Genomic DNA, 10,543 nt, shown 5'->3' on the forward strand with positions numbered 1-10,543 from the left:
GAGTACAAGCAGAAATTTAGTAATTCTGTGGAATAAAATCAAATGATCTTGGTTGCTCATCTTTAATTAAATTTCCTTAATGCAGTCACTAATAATTGATGATCAGCAATGGGAGGAGATTCCAGAGAAAGTTAAATTTGTTACTCTCGAGTCTCAAGACAAGGTAATCTAAACTCTGGACTAGATAACATTGTTATTATCCTAGAGCTTAAGTTAACCTGAATTGCTTGCTTATTTCTGGAACAGGAGGTTATTAAGCTAAAGAAGCAGCTGAGTGAATTCATTGAACAAAGTCAACTTAATAAATTTCAGATTTATTTTGAGAGGTGGGGTGGGGTTTGAGAATCAAATGTCAGATGGTAAATAGGGAGGTTATTAGCTTTTTGTCTTTGTCTAAGCTAAGTCACTTCCTTTCTTTGTGAGGCATCCACTCACCAAACCATTTAGCTTCATTGATTTAGGTAAGCTTCAATTTTATTCTGATCTATGAATTTTAGACACTACAGCCCCTAATCTTGTCAGTCATAGTAAGTCTCATTTCACCAGACTACATAGTATTAATCCCATCAGGACGGATCTAAGAATAAAGCAACTAAACTAAACCTCAAACTTTAGGTCCATTGACAAAAGAAATTAGTTTTTCTTAGTTATTATAAGGCAAAAAGGCATCATATGTTGGGAAGAATGGCATCCACCATCTAGCAACTTTTAATTTTATTAGCTAACTATTCAGACATAGGATAACAGATGGTCACTACAAGTAGAGACTACATTACAAAAGGAAACAAGGCAGTCACATCTTCTCAAACAAGAAAAAGGACAATCACATCATCGAATAACACAAGCTTAACCTACCTAAGTAAGTAATTAACTCACTAACCTGCTTTCTTTGAAGTCAGACCAATGTCTTTGTTGCCGATGTTGGATCGAACGCCCTGCTGGAAATCCTTGATTCAGAAGCGAAATTTGTAATAGAATCAATATATAATAAAAAAAATTAGCAGAATATAAAAAGTATTCTTTGATACTGCATCCTTGATCGTCTTTAAGTCGAGGTGTACATGTATTTAATCTTTTGGCCTCATAATGCTCAGAACAAGTCATGAATCGATTGATAAACACCAATGAATGTACACGAACACGAACACGAAGATACTTGAAATCATGAGCAGGTTGACAAAGAAGCAGTAAGGTACATAAACTATATCAGAAAAAAAGTAGATATTTTCTATAAAAAAATAGTAGAGACTGTGAATATAGGGAATTTTTGCAAACAATAATATAGAAAGATTTATTTTGGAAATATAAAATCGAGTAGCGCTGAAAAGGCAGTGACTTTACCCCACTTGCAGGTAAGGTTGGAGGTCGCAGCTGCTTGTCGTTGTCCACGGTTGGACTCCCCCAACTTACGAATGATGAAATCAACCCGACTGATGGAACCCTCCCGACGTTGGATCGAAAGCCCTGCGAAAGCCTTGCTGGGAAGGTTGAAGTCGTCAGAAGGAACGAAGAGGTTGTGGAATAGAATCAAGCAGGGGTGAGGTTTGAAGAAAGGGCAAGAGGTGCTTTAACCTACAGGTGCTGAGCTTTCAGCGCGAAAGGGATGACCGTGGGTTAGAAGAAAAACCTAGAGGCGCTGATGTTACACTACACACTTTGTCGTGGCCGCGACTAGGTTTGAAGAAAAACTTAGAGGCATTGAGGTTTCAGCGCGAAAGGGCAAGAGGTGCTTCAACCAACAGGTGTTGAAACTAGGGTTAGAAGCTACAACCAAGGTTTAAGCGCGAAAGGGGAAAGAGGTGAGGTTCAGCACGAAAGGGAAAAGAGGTGAGGTTCAACGCGAAAGGATTTGTTTTAATCCAAACCAATTAAGACGGTTTTTTTTTAAACCCGTCGTAAAATTAATTGTACATAACATTCTAAGGCGGTTTTAAATAACCGTCTTAGATTTAATGTCGTAAAATCCTATTATTGTTCGAATAATTACAAAAAAAACCACCGCACAACTTTCTAAGACGTTTTCCCAGCAACCATTGTAGTGTTCGTGTCGTAAAATACCATTTTTCTAGTAGTGAGTATAGAGATTTAAAAAAAGATAGTAAAGACAATAGACATGATAAAGTAAGTTATAGTATAAAAAAAATAAAATGACTCACACACTAATACCGTAAAGTAATTTATACATTTTGAAATGGTACCAAACATGCTTTAGTTATGTGGTTAACGCATTCTTCCGCCAAAAAATGTCAACATCAATATCGGTTTACGTGGCAGTTTTTTACATTTATACACTTTTTTATTTTTTTTTTAAATTAAAAAATGTAATTAATATAGATGACACACTAAAAGGTTAGCACTTAATATACTAAGTAGATTATTAGAGTATATATAAGGATTAATAGACTAAATGTTTGCTAAGGTGCAAAAGATTATCATGGAAAGTGAAAAAGATTATCATTATATGATCAGCGATAAATATGGATGACCCACGGGACAAATATATTACTTTCCATGTTGACGTCATGGGACCTTTCATACATTTCTTTTTTATAATTGTTTGTGTGTGAATATATGAAAAAATTATCATTATACTGATAAGCAATATATGTTGAGGAACGGAAACCGTAAAAGGTTACCACTTAATATATTAAGTAGATTATTAGAGTATATATATGGATTAATAGACTAAATGTTTGTTGAGGTACAAAAGATTATCATGGGGAGTAAAAAAGATTATCATTATATGATCAACAATAAATATGGATGACTCACGGGACAAACATATTATTTTTCATGTTGACGTCATGGGACTTGTCATGCGTGTGTTTTTTTAATAATTGTTTGTTCGTTAATATATGGAAAAGATTATCATTATACATTAGATATCATTTCCAACAAGTCAATATTTAATTTACAAAATTTCAATATATATTACATTTATTTCTTTAGGTTGCAGCATCACATGACGTCATGACCAAAGCAACTATTGGATGTTTGTTATTATATCACCTCCAATAAAGTAAATTGATTTAAAATATCTACTTATCACGTGAATATTGCTGTATATAATACTATCGTCATACTTCTGATTATCAAATGATCAATAATTGTATCCAAAAATCTAATGAACTCATTTACCTCTTTTTATTGTGTAGTCTTTCTTTCATTGCTACATCAACACCATCCAAGAATCTACAATAACATCAGGTTTGTTTGTATTCTTACTTTATGCTATTTTTTTTTCTAAACATAGCTCAACATTATTATCATACAAATAAATATCGTTATTGAACTTTGCACATGTGTTGATAATATTCAAATAGAAATGAGTCCGAACGTCTGCATGGGCAAAAGACTAGTTTAATGTAAAAACATCCATTTACCAATCACCGTATCATTAGTTGTAAATCACCATATCATTAGTATGAGTAGAATTGAAATCAACTTTTTTTAACAAAAATCTTAAATTCGAGTCTTATAAAAAAAAATTGAAATGAGAAACCTAATAAAGATAATCATTACTTCACACTAATGTCATGAAGACATTCATTCAAGTTTGTTATCAAAAGACATTAGCATGTTACTATTAATATTATTTTGGTGAAATTACCTGTTATTATTTAATTTGATAATTTTGTTAAATTATATAATCAGTTACTAATTCGAGATTTTATCACTAATTCTGACATCCTCATCAAACTGAAGAATATATATTGTATGTAACAAGCTAGTTACATATAGTTTCAACCTGAAGTCCTCTAAGAGACTTAATAAAAATATCAATCAATTGATCATTAAATCCAAAAATAACAAATATCTATAAAATTTGATTTTCAGTTTTGTTTCCTAACCAAAATTATTGAGATCGACGCATAAAGATATACCAAGGGCTTACTTTACATAAATATCCCACCACCGATTAATATTCATTAGGGAATCCCTCTTGCTTGGATGTCCCTTCACCCTCAAACTACATAAGCTACACAGATCTGTCCTCTCAAAATCATCTTATTTTTTTTCCACATTAAATCCAAACAAATTGCACGTTTAATTCTACACTGGCTTGGTAATTTCGTGTATTTGGAATTGAGAATCCAAAAGAATGTCTTTTCATTCCACTATTTACCATCAACACTGTGTACAAGGGACACCAATTCAACATTTTTGGTGTCTGAAGGGTCGATAGCCACCTCTGAATTCATGCTTTTACATGGAAGAATTGAAGAGCTGCGGTCAGCTCTAGGCACCAAAAACAGGAGCCAAAGTGGAGCAATCCTTAAAATGTTGCGGATCAAAATCGCCAACCAAATGTTATCAAACTTTGTTCTTGTGATCCTGAGCATGTGGAGAACAAAGCCACCACCCCATGATGCTGAGAGAAGTCCAACATTATCAATTGACATTAGGAGAGCAAAAAAAGTGCCTTCAATACCTGAGGGACAAAGCTTTGAGCTAAGCACAAGCATAGGCATCCACTTGAGCCTATTAGTCATTTTAGCTATGCTTTCAACAATCACAACAAAGAAATAATCTGGTATGCCAAACTTAAGGTTCAATCTCGAGACCAGAATCAGATCAAGCATCCCTGACAAGCCATAAATCAACTGAGTCCAGAATAGCAAGTTCCTGAATGCATAATCCTTTAGAGCATACTGGTATAGTATTGCACCTAAAAGAGCCCCCACAGAACTAATTGAAAATATAAAACCAACACTCTCCTGTGTAAGAAAAATGGAACATAGAGGTTATTGGCATTTATGACTATTATATAATTAGAGTAATATTACATTATAACAACAAAGTCTTATCCAACTATATGATGTTGGCTACAATCGCTACATGAATCACATGACACCATTCAGCATGATTAAAAACTCAAGTTTTAAAAATATTATTTAACCTGAGATCTCCCTTGATGAAGAGTAATATTACATTAAGGAAATTTAATTCAGCATGGTAGAATAATGCTACAAATAACCACAAAGATTCAATAACTCATTTATCCTATCAGGTTAACAATTATAATCAGATATGAAAAAAGAAATCTAGGGTACATACATAACAGGGAAACAAACCTATGTGTTACTTAAAGAAGAGATTTTTGGCTAACTTTTTTGTTTTTTATGCTCTCTTATATGGAAAATAACCATGTTGTGTACCAGATACTGCGGAATAATTCAAAGTGTTAACTCATGTGTGTTTAGTGATTAGCTTTGTTAGGTATATAGTTAGTATAGTTTTACCGATAAGTGGTTAACACTAGTTGTTAGAGTGGTTAACTCAATAGTTTCTGTTATGCTATTTGATATAAGTGACTTGTGTATAAATACCTATGTATAACACAGTGAACACAAGTGATTGTGTGATCAATAAGATTTTTTCTTTCATTCCTCTCATTTTCTCTCTAGAGTGTGTGTTCTTCCCCTCCTCTCCAACACTAGAGTTCATCTCATGCTAAGGTGGGTGGAGAGAAAGTCGGATTTAGTGGTGGAGTAGGAGGAATTCTTCCTTCACCTCATTATTGGAAGCAAAAACAAGTGCATAATTATGATGTTGAATTAGAAATCAAGTGCCTTTTTGTCTTGCATTAAATGAGTGGAGGAAAATATTTCCACTTGCTGTAATAAGAATTTCTACTTAGGTGGGATTATAAAATGGATCCCATCTGCATTGGTATTGCCTCTCCTCACCTAGACACGAGGGAATATTGTCACATTGACAAGAATGCTACTTTTACACATCAGATAGGAAGGAGTCATGAAACCCACGTAAAAGGGAAGATAAAATCTACTAAATCTCCAATTAAGGTCTTGTTTGGATAAGTTTCTTCATGAATCTTTATAAGAGAAGAGAATAAAAAAGAAAAATGAACAAGCTTCTGTCATAAGTTAAAATTAGCTTTTTGGAAAAGTTAAAATCATTTAGTTTCCCAAAAAGTTGATTTTAACTTATGCATAAGCAAATTTTAGCTTAGAGAGAAGGCAAAACTTGATTCATTTTCCTTCTTATTTTTTTATTCCTATAATTACTTACGAAGAAGTTTATCCAAATATCCAACAATAACATTGATCAATATATCAAACCAAATACTACCTGAGAGAAAGATGGTCCACCCTTTGAGTCTGTATACCAATAAAACATTCCTTCACGAATATCCAAACTCAATGCAAGGGATAAATACATGTATAAACAAGGCCCCCATACATCTTCACTCCTCAATGTAGTCCACATAGCCTTGCCAGCATCAATAAAATTTTGTTTCACCTGGAGACACAACATGGAAAATCAGATTATGCGTGTATTAGGACCATGGAAATGACAGAAGCTAGTTATACCTGTGTGTAAGATGTGTTGTGCATACGAGGCTCATAAAGCAGAAAACCAACCGAAATTACAAGTCCAGCTGGGATAGTCATCAGACCAAACACCCCCTTTGAGGAAAAATGCTCTCTTAGTAAAGTACGAGTAATGAAGCACATAAAAGACAAGGAAAATTTTGCATGTTTTAGGGGAAATAGTTTTCAAAGGCTAACCATAGGGCCTAGAAAGTGAACAAAGATACCACTAATGAAGTAACCAATTAGTGATCCAACAGATAAACTGAAGGCACATAAACTTTGCATGTCAGCAGCAAGTGAGGGTTGAGAGATACTGTTCTGTGCCACACAGGCATCAATGGTCACATCTGCTATTGCCCCCCCAGCACTCCCAGCTGTTAATGCCAAAAGGGCCAACACAAGATGCAGGTTTTCATGCAAAGATAACAAAAGCATGGCAATCACTCCTATGAAACCTGTAACCGTCAAAGAGGAGCAAAAAGTCAAACTATGTTAATGAAGCAATTTCTGAAGCTCTTCACTAACACTTACTTGTAGGCATCATTATTATGTGATAAAATACAAAGTTAATCATCAATAAGAAACTCATAAAAGGCAAAGATTCTTGGTTGTAATCCTTCAAAGGTTGTTGGAAGAAAAGCTAATTATATTCATGCTTGATAACATTGTACCAAAGTAAAAGTAAAAAACATTTACCTAAAGATTGCTTCAAGAAAAGCTAATTATATTCATGCTTGATAACATTGTACCAAAGTAAAAGTAAAAAACATTTACCTAAAGATTGCTTCATGTCCAAGTTCCATCCCTTGCTAAGAGTACAATATGTCAAGAAGTAGTTACTTAGCTAGCATTTGAAAGAACTTTTACGGAGCTTATTTGGACTAATCCTATCATATAAACCCTTAAGCAGGTAGTTGGTTAAGCATACGAAAGTGGCTTGCGACTAATAAGATCCTCTAACCTATATATTTCAATAAGCTTCATGGTAAAGCTTTTCATAATAAGCTATAAGCTCTCATGTAATGTAATCTGGGGGAAAATACACGTGTGTAAACTGTTAATATAGTCCTTATAAGGCTTAGGCAATTTTTATCTTAAAAGTCGATTTTGTTGGATTAAGTTAGACCCTAAACCCAATTTCTAAGATGGTATTAAAACCTATTCTAGATTTGTTATCCGTTATTGGGTCACCTATATTTGTTCACGCTTTAGATGTCTATTCCTAACACAAGGGAATCTTGTTATTGGGCAAGTCCTTACTCCTTATAAGTTTGAGCAGTCCTCACTTTATAAGCCAATTTAATGGGGTTTAGTTAGGACATAAGCCGAAATTTTAAGATGGTATTAAAGGGGTATTGTTATTGGGCCGCCTGCATTTGTCCATGATCCAAATGTATAGTCCTAGGTCTGAAAGGGTGTTTTGAGATCTTACATCATCTAAAGATAAATATGACCAATGTAATTCTATATGGTTTAGACAATCCTTATCTTACAAGTCAATTTTGTAGGATAAATCTTGGTCCTAAAGCTGAAATTCTAAGATTCTCAAAAGGAAGAGCCTGTCATGCATTGATAGCTTCATATGATGAGAAGCAGTTTATCCACTGATGCTAATGCTTATATTATAGAAGTAATGTAGTCAATGTCAGAAAGAAAACTCTATCAAGTGCACTGAGTCACTGACCAATATTCCATTAAGTCTTAGCAATTAAAAGGAGATAGTGGCCCAGTTTTAAGACATTATCTCATAAGTTTCAGCATACAAATATACCAACCCCAGAACTATAATAGCTTGCTTTAATTGCAGTTTCTTTGGTCTGCCTTAATTGCAGTCTCAAGGGAGTGTGTTTAGTCTCATATTGACTAAAGATATGATACGACCAAATTGCAGCCTCTTTGGACTGCCTTAATTGCAGCCTTTTAGTCTCACATCAACTAAAGATTGACCAATGTTGTCCTTATAATAAGACTTAGACAATCATCATCTTACATGTCAGTTTTGTATTATGGAGTTAGACCTCAAGCCCAAATTTTAAAATGTTAGTATTAGAGCCTATCCTAAATCCATTGTTGGACACACTCGAAGGCCATAGTCCGTAGCCAGAAGTATGTTGGAAACCCACCTTAGAAGACATATGGCTTAAATGTAGTTTATAGGATCCAATAGTGAGTAGCTCACTTTATAGAGCAAAGTGAATAATTTCAATCATTGATAAGAAAATCAATGGTTGATATTGGTTAATATTACTGACTTCACCATTATTGACTTTAGAGAATCTAAAGCTTGGATTTAGTAGAGATATGACCTAAATATTAAAAAAAAAACTTGGGCAATGCTCACCCCTCAGTCCCTCACCAATTCACTTTTCAGACCCAAAAAGTCTATTCAAAATGGGTTAAGCCTAACTGAATCTTAAAATTAGCTCAAAGAGGGAGGATTGTCCAAACATTATAAGGAATATTTTGACCATATTCCTAGCCAACTAGAGAAATCTACCACTGCTGAGCTTCCACTCTGTATACCGTGCTTACAAGCTACAGCATTAACAGTTTAGCATCCATTTAAGTTCTTTCAATACATAAAGATCCAGGAAAAGTGGAAAACATACAGAAATAAAGAGTACAAGGGAAAATAGAGCTGCACAATATTTAACAAATTACAAAATTTCCCACCTAAAACAATAATTGAGTTGAAATATATGAACCCATCTGAACTTAGGAAGATCAAAGATGTGCACAATGTATCGCATACCAGCAAAAATGAAGTAAGGTCTCCTGCGATACCCGAAAAATGGGAGAACATCAGTGAGAAGACCCCAAAGAGGCTTCACAATCCAAGGAATGGATGTGATTCCTTTATAAATCTGTGCCTCAGATGGCTGCACCTTCTGAACATCTTTCATGTAATACTTAGTCCCAACTTCAGCAAGAGCTCCACCAAGTCCCTGGCTTATTCCATAAACAACCACCACCCCAAACACAAAGCTCCAATGCATTTCCCTAGAAAGCATGCTAAACCAATTTATTGGGATGCAAAAACAGTCCCAAACCCCCCTTTTGGATTCATCTTCCTCCATAGATTCACTACATGGATCTTCCTGATTTTCCTCCTCCATTATCACACCTTTGAATCACCCTTCACAGCAAAGATTTCAGATTTTCAATCAGCATGAAAGAAAATCCTCCAAAAATTTGTTCTTTGACTTCTATCTGGTAGACATGATTGGAATCTAAATCTAACACTAACAGGTCTGAGATCAATTTTTTTCTTCTTCCTGATTTCAGTTTCCAACAAATAATATAAAGAAGGGTGAAATGTAATAAACAGCTGGACCAGTAGCTAGTTGGAAAAAGAAACAAAGAGAAGAATAAAAATGAAGGGAAATGAAACCAATGATATGAATGGAAATTAACACGACTTGGTTCTTGCCTTGTGATTCTGTTTCTATTGGTGAAATCTTAAAAGAGACTAAAGGACAAGTCAACATTAACCTTTTAAGATAACAAATGGGTATTCCTTAATTTGATTATTCCCATGGCCGACCAATCATACTAGAAAACGTCAAATTTACACTTTGTTTATTTTCCCTCTTTCAATGTTGCTTTCTTTTTCTCTTTTATTAAGGTTTTGAGCATCCAATCAAACAGCAAAATCAAGAAACTTCGCTGAGGCTTCACAATCACAATTTTCTTAACATTGTTTTTTCTTTACATGTCAGATTTTCTAAAAATTATTGTTTATGGTGAAATATTGTAATAATTTTAAGGTTTAAAAATATTTTCAGTCTTTGCAATTTAGTTTTTTTTTTTAATTTTGTCTCTGTAAAAAAATTATTTTAATCTTTGTAAAATATTTTTTTTTATTTTTTGTTCTGAAAATACTTTAAATAATTTTTTTTATTATTTAAGTATTTTTCTATTACTCAAAACATTATCTAAAGTGTCTATATTTGTAGGGATGAAAATTAAAAAAAAACCGTTAAATTACATTGGACGAAAAATATGTTTTAAGTTTGATTTTAATTTTAATGAAGGATGAAAAATTGTAATATGTAAGTGAATTCATTAGATATTTATGTTTGATAGTTATTAATTAAAGCGGGAATAAAAGTTTTGTTAATTTTGTGATCGTGGAGCTATGCCATTGGTGGAGACAGTGGAAGTGGACCCCACATGGGTAAGATCTTACTGCCACCTACGTGACG

At 33.8% G+C, this 10,543-nt stretch overlaps 1 protein-coding gene across 2 annotated transcripts; it reads right to left on the bottom strand.

Annotated features, from left to right (window-relative positions):
* Positions 1 to 3,771: 3,771 nt before the first annotated feature.
* On the bottom strand, positions 3,772 to 9,796 carry LOC114383012 (probable folate-biopterin transporter 2). 2 transcript variants are annotated; one of them, XM_028342583.1, is made up of 5 exons: positions 9,091 to 9,796; positions 6,534 to 6,793; positions 6,336 to 6,431; positions 6,094 to 6,264; positions 3,772 to 4,718 (listed from the first exon to the last, which is right to left on the bottom strand). In XM_028342583.1, exons 1-5 carry the CDS (start codon positions 9,452 to 9,454, stop codon positions 4,119 to 4,121), a joined length of 1,491 nt encoding a protein of 496 aa, XP_028198384.1. In that variant the 5' UTR covers positions 9,455 to 9,796; the 3' UTR covers positions 3,772 to 4,118. The 2 variants fall into 2 exon arrangements, with proteins under 2 accessions (XP_028198384.1, XP_028198385.1); XM_028342584.1 differs by having other exon boundaries at positions 9,012 to 9,280.
* Between the last annotated feature and the right edge of the window lie 747 nt (positions 9,797 to 10,543).

Source organism: Glycine soja, chromosome 14 (genome assembly GCF_004193775.1).
Source record: "Glycine soja cultivar W05 chromosome 14, ASM419377v2, whole genome shotgun sequence".
In the NCBI taxonomy this organism is placed as follows: domain Eukaryota; kingdom Viridiplantae; phylum Streptophyta; class Magnoliopsida; order Fabales; family Fabaceae; genus Glycine; species Glycine soja.

Coding starts and splice junctions, on each gene's coding strand:
- LOC114383012 (XM_028342583.1), bottom strand. CDS start 9,454: ATGGAGGAGGAAAATCAGGAAGATCCATGTAGTGAATCTATGGAGGAA. Junction 6,432..6,533: donor TTCACTTTCTAGGCCCTATG/GTTAGCCTTTGA, acceptor TTTTCCTCAAAG/GGGGTGTTTGGTCTGATGAC. Junction 6,265..6,335: donor ACAACACATCTTACACACAG/GTATAACTAGCT, acceptor TTGTGTCTCCAG/GTGAAACAAAATTTTATTGA.